General features: G+C 33.3%; 1 protein-coding gene across 4 annotated transcripts in view; it reads left to right on the forward strand.

Annotated features, from left to right (window-relative positions):
- CSMD3 (CUB and Sushi multiple domains 3) overlaps positions 1-20,648 on the forward strand; it is a 585,000-nt gene that overhangs the window by 143,061 nt on the left and 421,291 nt on the right. For all 4 annotated transcript variants that reach the window (XM_058018891.1, XM_058018902.1, XM_058018909.1 and 1 more), the window contains exon 4: positions 5,548-5,742. In XM_058018891.1, coding sequence (XP_057874874.1) covers positions 5,548-5,742 — 195 coding nt within the window. The remainder of the gene's footprint in view (positions 1-5,547; positions 5,743-20,648) is intronic.

The raw sequence follows: 20,648 nt of genomic DNA on the forward strand, positions 1-20,648 counted from the left end.
CATCTGCAGCTGATTGAAGCAGATATCCTGAACACTGTATTGTATGTGAAGGGAATATATTGCAAACCCTGGACATTTTTCATGCTCACTGTATTAATGTGACTACAGTATTGTAATTATCTCTTGTTTCCCTTACATATCCTGGAGGTTTTTTTCTGCACTTCTTCTCTCTGTTCCCTTGCTTGCAGAAGAATTATGTTAATGCAGTTCTAACTTAATGCTGAAACAAGTTTGTCCCTATTAAAATAGCATATGACTTTATGCTATAAATAGAAACATTCTTGTCTTACTGGCAAGGAAGAAAAAACCAGTGCTTGTTTCAATGTACTTAGAAAAAAAATCAAATTCAGTATAAAAAAATCTACATTAAAAGTTTCCTCATAACAGGGTCCTCTGTAATTTTTTGACATGAAAATAATCTCAAAGGGAAGAAAAAAGCAAAATTATGTAATTCATTGAAAAATAGGTAGGAAACTGCAATGTAATTAGCTGTATTATCTTTAGTGAACAGTAGAGACCCTCAGTGAGGCTACTATTGCAGATATATTAATCAAGAAAGAACAATTAGAACAAGAAAAGAAAAAAGTGTTGTTTTAATTTGGGGAAAAAAAGAAAAACCAACCAAAACTTCTTATAGTTTTTGTTGCTTGGCTATTTATAGTTAGACACCAGAATATGACAGTTTCTTTTTACTGATCCGCAAAAAGTGCAGAGATTAAAATAAGAACTTCAGAGAAGTTTAGATTGTTAGAAAAACAGTTCCTGTCGCTGTTGTAAACAAAACTGAATTTCAGAATAGTGACTCTTCATTCTGCACTTGCATCTTAAGGTGACAGATTTGTTGGAATCAAGGGATAATGATTTTTGTTGTTGAATTTCTACAAAGGAAGAACCTGGATTTTAGGGGAGGGAATTTTTAAAACTCAATAACTGTTTTAATATATCTGTGCTGCTCTGAAAGCATTCATTTATAATGTGTCTTTACTCTCTGAATGTTACATTTTTGTGCAGTTAAATTGATCTTTCGATGTTAAGTTTTTCATTTTTTTCCTTCACTGCTCTTATATTGCCTATTCAAATTTTTTCTTGTCGTTTCCTTCACTATGTAATCTCAAGTGAAACATGCATGTTTCAATATTTCAATATGTGTGTAGACAGACAACAGTATTCCTATATTCATCGGTTAGTTCTTCTAGTCCGTATTATATTTGAATCTAGACCATGCTTACTCATATATTCAGAGCAATGTGAATGAGGACAGAATAGAAAGTATGCAAACTAAGAAAAATAAGTTAAAACCTATGTATCTGAGTTACTTTTTTAGTTTGCAAAACCTGTGGAAAATAATGGACAACTAAAATAAACTATTATAGGATCCAATATAGATGAAATTTTGGACCAGGTAATTTCAGGCTACTTCTTATTTTTACAAAGGCCGCACCTGGGAGTAGCAGTAATTGGGATCTTTAGAACACTTACTACATGCAGCACTTCTGAAATCAGCTTTGAGTCTTCAATACCAAAGCATTCTTGCCTGTCAGTGAGCCAAAGTACATATTTCCAAGGGATATCCATGTTCAGACATATTCATTCTAGTGTTTCCAGTACACCAGCATGTCCTGTCCCAAATAACAGCTGGAGTGGTCCCTAGAATAACATGTTCATACTCGTGTTTGCATGGCAGAGGAATTACTGTTTGGGGTAATAGACACAGTGAGCAGTTTAGGACTGGTACCACTCCCATAGGGGGAGATCTCAAACTGGGAGTGTAGGGATACCAGGAGTATTTAATATCAAATTACTACAGAAACAAGTGTTAGCCTGTATTGGGATATTACATACATCTTTCAGTGAGTGAGTACTCATGAAGATATACATGTTGGCAGTATTTCTCACTTTATTTTGGGAAAAATGGGATCATAATAAATTGCAACAACTGCAACAAAAATGATGAAAATATATGGATCAACCCTTTAAAAAAGTAAAATTATTTATATTCCAAATTTTATAATGAAATAGTGTGTGAAGGTCATTAGTACTCATAACTAAGCTTAATAGAATGCAGTGCTATGACAAATGTCTTTATTACTGGAATATGTGAAAATACTTGTTTTGTATATTTAGACATTGTTTATAAATTTAATGTTAAACATTTTAGGGAGGATAATGCTGCTCTTGATTTCATAAATATCATGATAGAAAATACCCTAAACATTCCTGACTGAAAATCTGAATAAAAAGCAAATAAATTTGAAGTTTCTGTATCTGGTCCTGGTTTTGTTTCCCTTTGAGTGAAGGCTGACAAAGAGAGTCTAAATTTCTGCTAGCCTTGTTTTTTGAAAAAGAATCAGAAATAAATTATATTTAATGTTATTTAATTTTAATATCTTATTAATTAGTATCTAAAAGGGGCTGAATTTCTGCTAATTAAAGTCTTTAAGTGAGTGGGTCCCCTCCTGCTAAGCAGAAATCTCCCAGATACATTTTACCCACAGCTTTTTAACAGAATTTACAGTGGCATTAATAAGAATTAATTCAATAGAAACTTACTGAACAGCATTGAAGGATATTTTAAGCTTCATGTTTCAACATGAAAAAAAAAAGACAAAGATGTTCATACCTACCTTGTTTACAAAATTAAACCTAGGACAAAGAAAATTCCTGCTTGGAGAGAGATTGAAACAACTGGGGCAGCTTGATTTGAAAAGGAGATGAGAAATAATGTACAAAAATGAAAAAAAGCGGGAAGGTGCAAAAAATTCAATTATGCTTATTTTCAGACTACATAAACAAGAAGTTCAACCAAACTGTAAGATAGCAAATTTCAAAGCAAATACTTTTCCACCCTTTATATCATCAATTACTATCAAAATGTCACTAAAGTCAAGAATCTGTGCAGAGCTGAATACAAATTACAGTCTCATTTGGCAATTCCTGTGTTCCCTGGCAGATGACAATCATAGGGTAACAATCCATAGCTTTAAATGCTGGGGAGTTGGTAGTACAGTGTCACATTCTATTTGAAAATAGATACTACCTATCAAAGAAAACAAATGCAACAACTTTGATAAATTATCTCCCTCTCACCCCCAAATAAGGCACTTGTAGATGTTCAAAATGAAAATACTCACAGAAGAAATTAATATACTTAAAAGTGTAAGATTTATTTTTTTTCTACTTTCTTATCTAGAATCAGGAACAAAATGGATTGAAGGGTTAGAAGTAGTAACATACTCCCAGGCCTCTTTATCATAAAGTTAAAAAGTTAATGAAAAATGCCAAGAATTCCTTTTAGATGAGTCATATAGTATTGCAACTGGAAAATTAGTTTTATTTTAGAAGGAGGGTGATTTTTAATTAGTGCTTTAAAATATAATGTAATTTCACAAGAATAAATTGCCTTCTGTGGGTAACTCTTGGTGAGGCAGCAGTAAAAGTAAAGGAAGTAATTTTAGGTAGTGACATTGCTAATCTTTATATTTTTTATTTCAAAGGACAGGGAATCTTTCTGTGACCTTTTTACAATGCCCTAAGAGATACAGGCTTCTGAAAGACTTCATCTTCTGGGAGAAGTTGAAAATGAAAACACTGCGTACAGGCCGAGTTTTCAAGTTAATATAATATGATTCATATGATAACTAAAATCCACAGGATGATATTCTTACCTTCATTTTGACATGCTGTGATGATAAATAACAAATTGAATAGCCTTGAAAACTGTTAGAGATTTAAGAGAAATTCTTTTGCTCAAATATGCAGGAGACACCATAGCATTGCCTTCTCTGTAAAGCTTGCAAGCAAATTTGAGGGAAAGGGAGTGTTGCTTCAGCACAGAACAATTCAGTAAAAGAGTGATAAGAATATCACTCTTTAGGTGAGCTTTGAAGTGCCCAAGGTGAGATAGGCTAGTTTGTTACTTCTGTGTTGTGTCACTGTGCAAGGTAATGAAAGTCAAATCCAAAGCCACAGTTTATTATGTAAGAGAAAGCAGGGAATAGCAGCAATGACATCAGCAGCTAATATGCATATTTAACTTATTCACATCAGTACATGATTGGTAAATAAAATCTTGCAAAGTAACTCGTTATTAGCATATATTTTATATATTTATATTTTATATATATAAATAAATACATATATATATAATATATATAGTGCTTATATATGTATGGACATGTAGAGAAAGTTTTTATGATTATAGTGAATTCTGCCTTTTAATAGCTGTTCCATAGTTTTGTTTCATGGCTGGTATCACAAATCTAGTAGGATTTCCTAGTTCTTGGTAGTTCTGGGCATTGAAGTTTGAGAATGTAATGAATGTTGGGAGTCATACTGATTGTTTTAATAAATGTTTATATATCTTTTTTTAATTGAAACCTATAACACCTTAGATATTTAAATATGTTGTGCACACACTCATGAGCAATTCAGGGCTACTGAAGAATATTTTAGTCGCATGGAATTCAGGAAAAGAAATTAAAACAATACATACATAGCCTTCTCTTCTTCCATCATTTTCCTTTTTAGATTAGGGGAATTTGGTATGAATCCAAATACAGGTTTATCTGATTTGCCTCTTCCCCATTAGCATTAGGCTGGCGAGTATACTTGGCACAAGCCTTGAAGAGGTCAGGATGGGATTATAAAACATGTTTTGTTCACACTTGCAAAATATCTGTGTTTTAATGTCCATTAACTAACTGAAGGACATTGGTAGTAAATGACTGAAAATGTTGTAATCAAGCTATTTATGATGCTGAAACACCAGTCAAAAGGGTACGAAGTCAAAAGAGTGCCAGCTACTGAAACTGATCTCTAATTAATGGCCTCAGAGATCAGACTAAGAGCAGCCACGAGTGATTTTGGACTCTCAGTGGTGTAAAGCTCTGTATTATAAAAGTTACCAGACCTGAGGTATTTCACATGATTAAATTAACTAATTCTTTGCTCAGAAGTTAGTTACCCATAGTATCTCATCCATTTTCCTCATTATCTAAAATCTATTAAATCATTAAGCAGATTCCTGATCATGCTCAGGCTTATGCTTGTTAAAATTTTCTTTTGTCATGATTAATTTTATTTTTCTTCCAGATTTTGTTCAATTTGAACCTGATGTTCTTTCATGTTTGTATTACAATTTTGTTTATTGTTTTGCATTTGTGTAACTTGAAACTCAGAAATATATCAAACTGCTTTGTTTCCTGTTTGTATGTAATGACAGGTATTCGTATGATTTTCAAATGTAATTGATACAAAATAAATCATTCTTTTGTATCAATTTAATTTTAAAATTGCATGATAGCTGGAGCTTAAGTAAAATCTCATGCTTATTTTTATCTGCCTTTGGATATTTGGGTACTTAAGGAAATGTTAAATACACTAAGTCAGCAATGGATTTTCAGTGTTGAGAGTTGTATAATATCCAAGAAAACGCTATCTGTCCTAACACGCCTTGTGTTCTATACTCTTAAGCACAATGAAACATTTATTTATCACAACATTGTAAGTATAAAAACATTTTAATTCATAAATATGTATCTTTTCCAGAATTACAGAGTAGTTCCTGTGGCAACCCGGGAGTTCCACCAAAAGGTATTTTGTATGGTCAAAGATTTGATGTTGGTGACAAAATCCGGTACAGCTGTGTAACTGGATATATTTTGGATGGACACCCACAGCTTACTTGTATAGCCAGCTCTGTCAATACAGCATCGTGGGACTTTCCTGTTCCTATCTGTAGAGGTAAGAGAAATCCTACAGTAATGTTCTTGAATATATATGTTAGTATTAACAAATTTTAATCTCTCTATTAATAGTTAAGGTTTAAACTATGATTAAATAACTCCTCTTTTGAATATTTTGATCTCTTGCTGACATATACGATGTATCTCAGCATATATACCTACCAATTGTCAGGTGAATATTCTACTAAAATTATAATTATCATTTCTTTTTAAAATATATATTATGTAATAATACTAGAAATCTAGTAATAAGTAGAACATAAATGTCTGCGTACGATGTATTTGCAAGTATGGGAATATAGATTTGGGATCTCTCAGTACTTTCTAAGAACTGACTTATTGTCTAGTAGTAACTTGGTTATTGAGCAAACAGAAATATGAAACTGCCAAAACAATTGAGTTACAGGGTCTTACCTCATTGTCAGTCAGGTTTAATTATTTTAAGATTTATATATAGAAAATCCCTTGTATTCTAACAGGTATTGTAGGTAAAATCCTTTTTCTTGGCTCTTATTAGAAATATAGCCATAGTAAGGAAGCCTGTATTACAGGTAAATCTTATTTTCTGAGAGAAATATTGTTAAAGATGAATAATGTTTGCAGGGCAGCAAAAGGAGGTTATGCTGATAAAATGAAGGCACCATCACTACTATACACAAGCAAAGACAATATGTCAGGTAACCTTGGGATCAGTTTCTAGATTCACAGGTTAATTTTACAAAATTCAACCTTTATATTTGTCTAAAACATTGATGAAGTTTTGCAGAGTTTACAAAAAAATTCCAGCTGAAATTACCATCCTAATAAATACAGATTAGTTAAAACATGGTTAAACAGCACTGTAAACATTAATTATGTATGAGAAAAGTGTAATTGGAAATACCATACTTTCATTTCCTGTTCTTGGATTACAGCTATTGAATATGTTTATCCATGGTCTTGAAAAAATTATCAACTTATTTTTAATAGTACTATTTTCCAGTAAAAATATTTATAACTTCTGAATCTTCCACTCCTACTTCCCTGAAAATTGCTAGGTAATAATGAAGTGGATATAAAATCAAGTCATATATCCAAATTTAGTTTCTGGATATGAGAATGCAAAAGATATGATGAACATATGTTGACTTGTAAAAGACATATGTGTAACAACATCAAAGTCTAATGGACTCCATTGCTCAAATTCTCAATCTGCCAGTTTTGAAATGAATGGCATAAAAAACTGTATTCTTGAATGAGTTACACATTCTTCTTTCTGATACCTCATTTTTCAGGAGATCTTTGGATATATTTTGGTTTTGCTCCAAGAGGAGATGAAAATCTATTGTGTAAATTTGTACTCATAAGATAAACTCCCAAAGTAGCCCTGTGGTTAGACATCACTAGTTTGTTAGAGGATGACAACTACATGAGAATATGAAAATCATTTTTTTAAACTCATAATTAGAGAGGTCATTATCTGCACAGTGTCATTTCTAAAGGCAAAATAGAGTTAACAAATTGGAAAGGGTTCAGAAAAAGAGGAAAAAAGTTCTGTTAGGTTTCAAAACTGTCATTTTGTCTAGAGCCTGAAGGACTCAAACTTTTCCATGTATGTAAAGAAGATTAAGACAATGGCTTGATTCACTGCAGAAACACATGCAGAAAGAAAACTTTTTTTTTTCAAGAAGACAATTCTTTAATTAATAGCAGTGAGGAATTTAAGGGATAAAAGTTTGATGAACAAAAACAAAACAAAAAAAACAATCCAAGGTACATATTTTAATAGTGGTGGTTACAAATTACTGAAATATGACCTAAGAATGTGGCAGATTCTTGATTTAAGTCTTAACATTATGGCTTAAAGTCTTAATGCATAAAGTGCTGTTAAGGTATTTTTTTGCTATGTCAAATAAAAGAAAAATAACCAATTATTTTCAAGAGTTCCTTCTGTGACTCAATGTTTTATATCAGAAACATCTAACTTTTCACATAAAAAGCACCCTTGTGATTCCCTTCAAATGAATCTCTCCTAATTTAGCCTAATACAATTATCCAACACAGAATTCTGCAAAAGGTTGCTAAAGATGATTACAGACTAATGAGCTTCTTATCTCTTTCTCACTGTTTGCCATGGAGACTCTGATTAAACACTCATCCTTAAAGATTTCCTGTGATATATGACTTATTATTCCCTACCAATGGTCATTACATCTAAAGCAGTGGATTCTGACACAAGCAAGAAAAAAACTAAGAACAGAACAAAAGTATATTTTGTTCAATATTAATTTGAGGGTTGTTGTTAGCTTGTTTTTGCATTTCAGAAAGAAACTGAATTTAACACACACTTAGAAGTCAGCAGGCATAAGATCACAGACATCTGTTAATCACCTATGTGTAAATATAATTCTCATCTGCCTCTTCTACTTCAGGACAAATAAATTTGAGGATTTTTTTTTAATTTTTATTTTTGATCTTTCCTCTTACATTGCCTTCACTTTAAATGAAGAGATAAGGAAGATGTCATGCTTGTGCTGTAGCATTGTGATGATTATGGATTGATGTCTCAAAATGGGGAATTTCATTGAAAACAACAGTGTTTTGTAATGTCACAAGCAGAACACTCTACTAATGTTTTAATTTTTGTTTTGTTAAATTATACCAATATTTGCATTTTTAAAAGTAATACATCTTTGGGTAAAATTTTATTCATGAAAAAAAGTTAGTCCTCAAATAGGTTCGTATTCCTTTACTTGTCTCTATAGGATTTTATTGAAAAATCAGCAGACTTATTTAATTATTGTTTTATTTCAAAGCCTCTTTCTAACTGAATATTGTTTGAATGCACAAAGTTTTTCACCTGCATGTTTTGGTATTCATTAAAATATTGTTACTTTATTAGATTTATTAGAAGTGAAAAAATACCCTAATTATAAAAAAGTGAAATTGTATTTATTTTTCTGGTCAACTACATGGTGGAGTTGCTCTCTATATGAAACAACACTTGAAATGTACCAACCTCTGTCTTGGTGTGGACGACGAGTGAGTTGAGATTTTATGGGCTCAGATCAAAGAGTGGATTAATAAAGGTGACACTGCTGTGGGTGCTTACTACTGGCTGCCTGCTCAGGTGAAGGAGGAGGATGAGGCTTTCTCCAGGCAGCTTGGAGCAGCCTCCAAGTCAAAGGCACCAGCTCTGGTGAGGGACTCTGTCTACCAGGCCATCTGCTGGAGAAGAAACACAGCAAAGCAAAAATAGTCTACGGGATTCCTTTGAAAACATTGATGACAATTTCCTGTCACTGGTATTAGAGGATCCCACAGGGAACGGTGAGCTGCTCAACCTCAGATTAACAGATTAACAGCATCTCCTTTTTGGAGATATGAAGGCTGGGGGCAGCCTTGACTGCAGTGACCATGAAAATTTGGAGCTGTATATCAGGAAAGGAGGAGCAAGTAAGACTTCAGCCATGGACTTCAGGAAAGCTGATGTGAGCACTTCAGGGATTTTCTTGGAATAATCAGGCACAGCAGGGAAATGAGAGTTGGTTGATGTCCAAAGCTGACTTCCTGCAAAACCAATAATGCTTAATGTCAATGAGCAAGAAATCAGGCAAAGGCAAAGGGGGAGAGAGACCTGCATGGATGAACAAAGAACTGTCATTACTCAAGCATAAGCAGGAAATGCACAGGAGTTAGAAGAAGCATCAAGCCACATGGAATGAATATAGAGATTGTCAAAGTTGAAATGGGATCGGGAAGGCCAAAGCCCATCTGCAATTAAATCTGACCAGGATGTCAAGGACAAGAAGGGTTTCTTAAAACACATCAATAACAGAAGAAAAACAAAAGTATAATGTGGGCCCATTAGTAAATGGAAAGAAATCCTGGTAACAGGGGACACAGAGAAGGCAGAGTTATCAAATGCCTTCTTTGCATCAATCTTCACTAACATAATTTTCCTTGGTGAAGGAGGCTTGAGTTAGATAACACCTAAACAAACTTGACATCCACAAGCCCATGAGCTCTGGCAGGATGTGTCCACATGAGCTTCTTGACACCATAGCGAGGTCACTCACAGTCATCTTTGCAAGGTCATGGCAACAGAAGAGGTGCCTGGAGACTGGAAAAAAGCAAATCTCACCCTGGTCTTCAAAAAGGTCTTCAAAGTCAGCGCCACTTCAATCCCTGGAAAGGTGATGGAGCATCTCATTCTGAAGGCCATCTGTATCCATATGGATGAGAAGAAGGCAACCAGAGGTATTTAGCATGGATACACTAAAGGTAAATCAAGCTTGACCAAACATTGCCTTCTACAGTGAAACAACTACCTGGATCAATGGGGAAAGAGCAGTGGATATTGTCTACCTTGGCTTCAGCAAGGCTTTTGATGCTGTCTCTCACAAAATCCTGATAGACAAAATCAGGAACCATTGACTGGATGAGTGGACATAGGTCGATTAAAATCTATCTGAGTAGCAGGGCTGTAATTAGTGACATGGGTCTAGTTTGATGTTTGTCACGAGCAGTGTCCTCCAAAGTTTCACACTGGGCCCAAGATAGTTTAACTTATTCATCAATGACTTGAACAAAATGGCAGATGTCTCCTCAGCAGGTTCACTGATGACACCAAGTTGGGAGGAGTGGCCAATACCTGAGTTCTGTGAGACCTTCAGAAAGACTTTGACAAGCTGGAAAGATGGACAGAGAAGGACTGTGTGAAATTCAACAAAGGACAGTGCAGTCCTGCACCTGGGGAAGAATAACCCCACTGACCAGCACAGTCTGGGGGCTGATCTGGAAAGGAGCTCTGTGGAGAAAGACTTGGGGGTCCTGGTGGATACAATTCTGTGCCATGTGCTCTAGCTGGCCCTGCCTGAGCAGCAAGTTTGGATCAGACCACCCAATGCATTGCCTTCCAAACTTAGTGGTTCTGTGATTCTTTGACTTACCCTATGCACAATCCATGACATGTTTCTAAATAAACCTTCTCGCCTGAAAAATTAGTTTTGATAAGGTTGTTTTTAATAATGAAATCTGACAGAAGCTTAATTATATCACCTATTCCTGAGCTAATGTTGCAGCATGCAGTTTCTCCATAATGCAGCAAACTAGAAACAATTTACTAATAGTAATAAATAATGCTACACTTGTATATAATATTTTCATTCTATGAAGGTTATAAGAATTACACACTTTCATAATCAAGGAAGTATTCTGACATTTATGTCTTCTAAAAATTTCTTATTCCATGCTAAAATGGGTGTTGTAAGATTCTCCATTCTAAAATTTATTTTTTTTAGAATTCAGAAATTTCAAGTGCAGAATACAGTTGTATCTGTATTCCTAGATGCTCTAATAAAATTTAAATTAAAGTGTCTTGTGGACCTTCCAATTGTCTGTACATATAGCTACAAATTATCTGCCAAAATAAAAACTCCATTTGTATTTTCAACGAGGAACTTTGGTTTTCTACTTGTCTAAATGAACATGTATTTTGATCAGAGAAGCATACAACCCACGGTCTAGCTTCATTTTTTCTATTGAAAAAATGTGTTTCTCCTTTTTTTACTATTTATCTGGGAGGACATTGAGTTATTTCTTGCATATATTGTCATGACAGGTAAAAGGCTGAAGAGGTTCATACTAAATTCCAAGTCTAGGAATTCTGTAACTCCCCTGTAATATATATATATGTATGTAATTATAAAGATATGTCTCTTTATACCTATCTTCTTCAGTGGATTTATTCCAAATGAACTTTGAGATATTTATAAACTCTTGAGATATTTATAAACTCTTATTTTTAAAAGTGATCTAACACATGTCAGAATTGAATTAAAATATTCAGCTCACTATTTAAATATTTTGCCATGTCCTCTATGCAGAACCCACTGGACTGAAAAAATTTGTTAATTGCAAGTCACTGTTATAATTGTGTAAGTACACAGATACATGACTATACATATTTCAACTCCGTGAGGTGAGTTTTAGGTCAGATACAACAGATAGTAGCTTCAAATTAAATTAAAGGGTTTTGTGGACCTTCCAATGCACTTATATTTAATGGTTGTATTTGTTTATGTATGGTATGGAATAGTATGGAATTTTGAAAAAAAACCCCACTAAAATTAAACTTCACATAATTACCAAGAAATAATCATATAGCATTGTAAGCTTTTCACAGACAGATATATTTTGTTGCAGATGGATTTATGATTTTATGAAATCATGTCAAATAGAACCTAGTAATATAAACAGTAAAATAAGACTACTGCCTTGGCATCTTTGTTATAAGCTGGTCTTTGTAGGCTTTGTAAAGAACAAAGCAGGATATAAAGTCAAAGTACTGCACTTGATGCCATGTAATGCATTAACTATTGGAACTGACAATCTGCACAGAAGAAAATAGAGTGCACTAACTTGAAAGCAGGAATAAATTACATCTCACAGGGAACGAGCAGTTTTCTGCCTGAAGCGAGTTCTTATACACAAATAGTTACTCTTGCTTATTCTTGGGAAAAGCCCAAGTATAGCTGTGTGAGTCTGGATAAGAAACATGTTAGATTATCTGAGAAAATTGAAAAGAAAACAAAAAAATATTTTCTAGAATTATGTATATGTACATAAGCAACACATTTCTGCAGATCCTTTTTGGCAAATAAGTAATCAGTGGCTTAGAACACTCTTATGGGTGGTATTTAAAAAAATATAAATGCCAATGCTTCTACCTAGAATTAGAGATATTAAGTAAGATTCTTTGGGGGGTGGAAATGATGAAAAAGATCTACTATTTTATTGAAATAGTAGAATAATGGTTGCGTGTTTTCAAGTACCATGCTGTGTGCTTTCAAGCAGGGCAGAGAAGATCTTCAAAATAATACCCAGAATGACATTTTGAATAAAAAAATATACAATACCTTTTGTTGCTTTGAATTTTTGCAATAAAAGAGCTTTGTGAGTTCTTTACTTTAGACATCTTTAAATGTATAATTTTTTGTACCAATAGAATCAAACTTTTCCATTTATGAAAAGCCTTGAAATTGCTCACCACCGTACCTTACCACACTTATATTTTTTCATTATATTAATGTTATTCTCAGGATACTCACTATTCTTTCTGATACTCAATATCAGGGAAATAATGCAGAGTCTGCTGGTGTGAAAAAACAAAAACCTGAGCCTGAAGAATAGCAAATCCCCATGTGATTTTTATTATGTGACCAGAACCATGGATTTCTTATCATTGCAAATAGAGGTAAAACTTGGCTGAGTTATGTAAAGTTATTTTAAGTCACTAGCACAGAAATGGAAATGCTTACCACATTAGAATTATCACATATTCCTAACACGAATGGTAAAATATTCTAGTTGTACTGTATTGATAATAAAAATAATATTAGCATTACTGATATATGTAGTGTCTGTTAAATATATTCCTAACTCACTGAAAATATACCAGCAATAATAATGATCTAACACTGTACATTCTCCTTAAGCAGTCAACACTATTCATGAGAATTCCAATTAGGTTTAATACAATCAATTAATGTCTAGACTCAGTGCTTCTTCATTTATGATATTGGTGGTCAAATAACAAAATCCTTAGGATGCATGGAGAACTGCTCCCATGTGAAAATTTATGGCATGCAATGATGTGCTACTGTAATAGCAATGATACTTGAAAAAAAAATTACAAATTTTCAGAAAGTAATCAAACTATGGAAATGTTTCTAACAAAAAATAATTCATTTTTATTAGCTTCATTTTTTAAAATCAGGATTTATATTTTCAAAGCTTTGAGTATCTTAAAATGTTTTTCTTACTTGTCCTTTCTTTAAAAATGTATACCTCCACATCAGAATATTAATCAGAACATCAGAATCATACTTCCATTTGGTTAACATAATTTGGCTTTGCACATCTTTATGTAATTTCAGTAATTCCTATCAGTAGTGAAGGAAGTTCTCCTAAGATCCATTAGAAAGTTGTATGAGCAGTGGACTAACCCTCAGGAGTGTGATATAGTCCAGAATGAAAAGGTATATGCATCAAAGTAATTTAAACTCATCAGTGCAGAAACCATGCTAATTTGGAAAACAAGCCTCTTACATCTCCAAACAGTATGCAGAGGACTGGAGAAAGAAACAGAAATTAACTCTTTCTAAATAAATTAAATTCTGCTTAAAGAAGAAAGAAAGTAAATGTAATTATTCAAGGAAGAGAATGTTTGGGAAAAGTTGTAGTTAACACCAAAGTAAGGAAAAGACAGATATAACAATGCCTTTTCTTGCTACTTTTTCCAGAAAAAGCACCAATAACATCAAATTTAATTACAAAAGGTTGTTGTAACAATTGATGTAGGCAATGAAGAGGAAAAAAAGAAAGATCAGCTTTTAAAATCAAGAAATCTAACCCAATACTGAACACAATAAAACTTCTTGAATAACAGAATCTTCATTTCCACCATTGTAAAGGTGGGAATTAGGACTTCTTACACAAGTGGATGGAAGTTAGTTGGGTGGTTTATGACAAGCTTGAAACACTGCTTTCATGTTCTGTTTTATTAAAAAATTTTTAATGAAGGACAAGGGACATAGAAGTTGTGCTAATTGTTAATGTTAACATATGCTATTGAAATTAAGTTGTGAAATTTTCACTGAGGACAACATAACAGTGAGAATTATACCTGCAATTGAAAGGGATAAAGATTACTTGAGTAATCAAGATGAATGAATGGGAAGAAGGAACCCGAAAAAGTAAAATGTTGCTTTAGCATTATGTTTAGCATCAAAGCACCGTACTAGAATTGTCAGTTCCAAAAAAGACTCAGTCTTTCCCATCTGATTTAAAACTAATATCTTTATTTGTTAGAAACACCTAAAGACTATTCCAAGAGGATGGGTGTTAAATGTATAACTAGCTTAATCCCAGTTTGGGCTAGTAAATTCTGCTTTTGCAAGGCAATTGTTACCCTTTAACGCCCTCTTGTTCTTCTATGGCTCCTTTTTTATATGGCATTCTTGGATAAAACCGTTGTAGTGATCAATTAGCAGAAATAATATTTGGAAAATAATTTGAGATACTTTGAAAGTAATTATTGGTTCATTAACTCAATTTACTGAACTGTTTAATCTAAAATTTTTGTCTGCCATAGGCTTTGAAACAGACTATTATATTTTCCCTAACATTGTTGAAATTATGGCTTGATAAACCTTTCAATATCTCTCAGTTTCTGCCTAAAATGAGAATTTTCCTGGATATGAAATGAAATTGTGAGAATATTGCTCAGAATTTTGGTATCAGTTTGCAAATCCTGATTTATAACTCATTTGTAATTACATCTGGAAGGCAGAAGTTATAGCAAATTAGTTTCCTGGGGAGTATTTAAAGTCCTTCAAATATTTCTTCAAGAGAATAACTAATGGCCAGTAGTGTTTTTTGCAGGTGAAAGATTTCATTGCTAAAATTCTAGTATGATATTTTAGTATTCTTCAAGACTACATCTGTCTAAGGCTGCATCTTTCTGAGCCTAAAGATTGATTCACCTATGGAACACAAATCTTCATCTTAAGCATTAATTAATCTTGTTCTTATAATTAGCAGAAGTGTTGCTGGTTTATTTAAATATAAAGACATCACTTTTGGCGTCTTGTGGGATGGTTTCCAAAACTGTAGCTTGTTTTTAAATTGCAATATTTACAATTGTACACTGATGAAGGAGTTTGAAGATGATACTGTTGTGTTACTAAAATAAATTTGGAATTCCACAAAATTTATTCATCTTTTCATTCAGCTCTTCAAATTCAGAGGCTAAAACCAATTTGCCTTAAATTATCTTGACTCTGGAAGCGTATTTAAATTTAATGAAGTTGTAGCATTTTTGCTATATGTGTATGAAAGATTCCACCAGAAAAGATTTAATTTCTCACAGAGTTAATGTAATGAACATATAGGCAAACAGTCTGTTTTGTTAATTCATTCATCTTGTATGTTGGCCTTTTGAGTTTTGTTTAGGATTAAACTATTGGTGGTAGATCTGTACAAGTGGAGCACATTAAATTTATTTTGCATTTCTGTTAACTGGTGGAGGTAACCTTATCTCAGCTGCACAAAACAGTTAATGGGTAAAAGTTTTCTTTGCACTACACCATCAAGTTAATTCTGGGTTCTTTTAAGGCAAACCGAGAGGAGGTAAAAAATTTTAATTGTGAGAATTTAGGATCACTATCTGCCCCATCGGTTTAACCTTCCTAGACCAAATACTCTTAGCATTGGCTGGTATTTTGCAGTTCAGAGAAAGAAACTTCCTGGTATGCAGTTATGCATCAATTCTCTCCATGTCACAGTTCCCTCATCTTTCATTTTGAGGATTTAATATCATATCACAATATTATATGATTCACATAATCACAGCATTGTCAAGGTTGGAAGAGACCTTTAAGGTTATCTAGTTCAACCATCAACCAAGCACCATCATAATCAATATCCCCAGATGCCACATCCAGATGCCCCTTGGACACTTCCTGAGATGGTGCCTCCATCACCTCCCCAGGAAATTTGTTTGAATGCCTATCCACTCTTTCAGTGAAGTTTTTTTTTCCTAATATCTAATCTGAGCCTCCTCTGGCACAACTTGAGGCCATTTCCTCTTGAGACATGACAGAAGAGACAGACCCCCATATTTTGCACTTTTCTTCTGATATAATTGTTAATATGTATATTTAAAATTTTTATATACATCTTGGAACCTGTAAAAACTGTGTAACTAATAGTGAAAAAAAATAGTCTTTGTTTTTGACGCCTGTTAGTTCCTAGTTTTGTCTTCTTTAGAGAACCATGAGGAAAGCAATCTTTTTCAGTATCAATACTTATTTGACCCACATTTAAGTCAGGTAGCAGTGGATAGGGTTCATAAACAAAGGATGCAGAAAGATGGGCACATGGGTGACATCAGAAATGGTAAGGCAAGGTGAAAGCATACCTGCCTCACGAGGGAAGCAGGAGTCACAGGAGAGCAACATTGTTGGAATAACTGAGATAGTAGGGCAGCTCACATGGCTGGAGTGTAACAAAGGATGTATGCAAACTTTTCAGAAGACAAAGATGCAGAATGGGCTGGTCCAGGGTTTGTGGTTCAGGATCAGAAAACACTAGAACAATCAAGGAACTCAGATTGTCAGGATAAGGACAAGGCAAGGTGTGAAGTGTTCTTTAAAGAGCTCAAGGAAGTCTCTAATTCACACACTTTAGTTCTCATGCATTTTAACCTTGCTGTTTCTTGTTGAAAAGGCAATAGGGCAGGATGAAAACTGTAAAGATTTCAGATCTTAAAGAATCCTGCATTCCACTGCAAGATCTATTCCCACTAGATAATGTCCTGATAGTTTTTGAAAACCTTAACATTTTCCAAAGGCAGTGGTCTTCTATATATATTTTTTTACATTATTAGAAAGAACTTATATAATTTACTCCACATTTTTTCCCATTAAAATTTAAACATACTATCTTCCACCTCCCTCTTCCCTCCTCATCGTATATACTTTTGCACCAATGCACATTAGAAAAAGTTATTTTCCTCCTCTTTGCAATTTCCTTTTACATATTTAGTTTAGCTCTTCTTTAACTACTATAATACTAATGCTATCTTACTTCACAACTCATGAGACCACTAGTAATGCTTGCTAATTTCCTCTTGATTTTTTTTTAATTTATTTTGAAGTATTGGGCCCTGATTAGCAAAGACTAGCTAAGAAGTTTTGTGCTTCATGGATCACAGGTCATACTTACAGCATAGTCTTTTTAGTCTCTGGATGTGTCCAGTTAAATTGTGAGGGCAATTTTAATTCTTGTTCCACTTTTTAAATGATGTCCTGGTTTTTAAATAACATTTTTTAATGAAAAATATTTGGCTTTTACTTGTATTGTTGATTGGTTGGTTGGTTGTTTGGATTTGTTTGGTTTCTGAGGTTTTTTTTTTCAGAACATTAATTTTTGAATTCCAGGTAGATAGGCAAGGCTTTTATCCTTCTGTTTTGTCCGTGGAACAAAGCACTTTTGATAACATTCAAATTAAAGGGCTTCAATAGACAAATTTGGCCAAAGTCCCAGAATAATATGGTGTTTATTTACTGCAATCTATAAATCTCTAGGCTAGCCAAAAATGTGGTGTCAGATTCCAATTTTCTAACTATCTGAAGTAAAAAGCAAAGTGCATGCATCTGTAGGAAAAATGCTGTGGTTTAACTCTTCATTTACTCTTATTTCATTTAATAAAAATACTGAAAAATAAATATTTGTAGATTCATTCTTCCTGCATGTTTGAACACCAAGTGAAAATGCTGAGGTAGTGGTTGCTTCATGTCAAACTTAAAGAATGATAAACATTTTTTTCTACATTTGTTTATCTAAAATGACTTAAAAAGCAGATATTTATTAATAACAATAATGACTGTAACTTCATGAGCAAACATTCTGGAATTTTATTTTAATTGGAGATGAAAGTTTAAAGAGTTTCTGTCATTTATCCAAGTCTTGTGTATATTATCCATACACCAAGGATTTATAGTGTTCAGTTTCCACTAGGAGCACCAAAGACAGAAGTAAAATTTTATAATCATTAACAAACACTAGGCTTCCATCACCTAAGTAAATCAAAATAGAGTGACTGATACTCACTGAGCTAGGGTTTATCACCTATAAATAGTACAGCAAATGGATTATGAGCACTCCTTCACTGGAGGGAGAAAGCAGAGGAATGGACAGCACAATAGCTGGCTCTCTGGATTCTCAAGTACAATAATGACAGGTTTTTCCCTTTCCTAATTCTTTGATGGAGAATCAGTTCTTTCCAAATAACATGCAGTTATGCATTAGTCATAGTATAAGAATAATAACTGCAGAAGAATAATAGCTGCATTTTAAATACAGCTAAGTCAGCAAAGTACTTGCCAACCATTTGCTCTTTCTAAATGTTCCAGGCAGCCCCAGTAGAACCAGTTATTCTTTATGTCTAGGTGCATGGTGACTCCATTATCCTCTTTTGCAGGTTACTGTAGCTGCTCAAGTAAGCTTGAATTGTGCAAGAAAAAGAAGTCTATATAACAGCTATAAGTATGTCTGTGGAAAAATTCCTACTATTTAAAGAGACCTCTTAAAAGAGTTTTCCAACTCCCATTTTGCAAATTTATGACTTGCTTTCTGAGTCTGTAAATTCTTACCTTAAATTAAACACAGCCTCATATGTCTCACACAGTTTGATGGCACTTTTGGGAACTGTTTTTCATGTTATTACAGGTTTAACATTTGATCACAATCTTGAGCAGTTTGTTTTGGTTTTGTATTTTTTGGTTTGTTTTTTTTTTTTTTTTTTTTTTTATTTTAAATAGAGATGCACTCAAATATAATCAGAAAACAAAACATAGATTCAACATACACTAAATATGCTCATAGTTCCTTTCACTTCTTTTTCCTTCTGACAATCCTATATCATAGAACAAGATCCTCCCCTTTTGATCTTGTTTCATCTGGAGCTGTCTGGAAGAGTGTCTGGATATTCCAGTCATGTATAGTTGACACAGTAAGGCATGTTTCATTACACTTTCTAATGGCCTTATAATTATCAGATGAAAGATACAATAAATTAGATATTTTCATTAAATATGTGAGACACAACCTGATTACTATAATATTGCTCTTTTTACTTCTGTAGGTACCAATTAAAAGGCATTTCCTTCTCTGTGCTAAGGATAACTCTCTTAACTTTATACCAAGAAGTCCCTCTGAAATTCCTTTACTGATGCAGCTGTTTGCACACAATATACTCAGTTCATTAGCAGCATAGAGAAAAAACACCAACCATCTTAATGATTTTTACATTATTTTTCTCCACTTCATTCCCAATAGTTTATTTTCACATACGTAGTAATTTCTGACTGTTATTTTAAGCGCTGCAATTATCAAAGAGACCAGAGTACACTGCATACCATGTTCTTGGACATAGTATACCATACTCCTTGGACTGAATTACAAACATTTCAGGAAGACAATTTAACCATTCATTTTGTGTAAGAATAAACAAACTTCATCTAAGACTCAGATCTTCTACACTAAAAAGTTTATTGTAGCATTCAATCATTCAATGGCTTTTCTGTGGTGAACCTATCCATTCATAATTTCCTAAAAGTACAGGGACTGAAGACATTTGTGAGCAAGTTATTTCTATTCATCAGTAAGAATTTTTCACTACACTTCTAGCTTTTTGTATTTGGATATCAAACTACCATATTATATTTAAAGTATGTAGTGGGTAAGGGTATGAATTTAGATTTCCACAATGTTTAACTGTGCAAGTAGACTCATTGGACAGACACTGAGTTTAGTATCAATTCTAATAGCATTAAAAAGCTAAAAAGAAACTAAGGAAATGTGTTTCATATATCTTAGAGTCTAAGAACAATAGGAATTTATTTTTAACCAAATATTTTCTACATTTTTATGGATTTTTAAATTTTTTTAAAGGAAGGTGATATTAAAAAATCTTGAATGCTCAATGAAATGTTTTTCTCTCATTTCTAAAACAAGAAAAAATGTAATTAGTTTACTGATGTTGAATGAATTTACATTATAAAAATATATTAATGGAGTTCTAGATTATAACTGCCTCATGTTGGAGCATTTTTTGAAGCACAGGAATTTTTTCAGGGAATTTGGAGGTTTCCACATTAGTCAGGCTATCCACTGAATATGCTGTTTATTAAGTAATGTTTAGCTAGTCTTTCAGAGTCTTGTTACTGTTAAAAATAGCATTAGCATGTTCCAAACATGATATTTGACTTTTCCTCCGAATAGTGAGTCTCCTTAGAGCAATCATATACCTATGTAAGGGAATATCCATGTTCTTGCCATGTCAAGCTTCCTTCTGAT

Source organism: Melospiza georgiana, chromosome 1 (genome assembly GCF_028018845.1).
Source record: "Melospiza georgiana isolate bMelGeo1 chromosome 1, bMelGeo1.pri, whole genome shotgun sequence".
Classification (NCBI taxonomy): domain Eukaryota; kingdom Metazoa; phylum Chordata; class Aves; order Passeriformes; family Passerellidae; genus Melospiza; species Melospiza georgiana.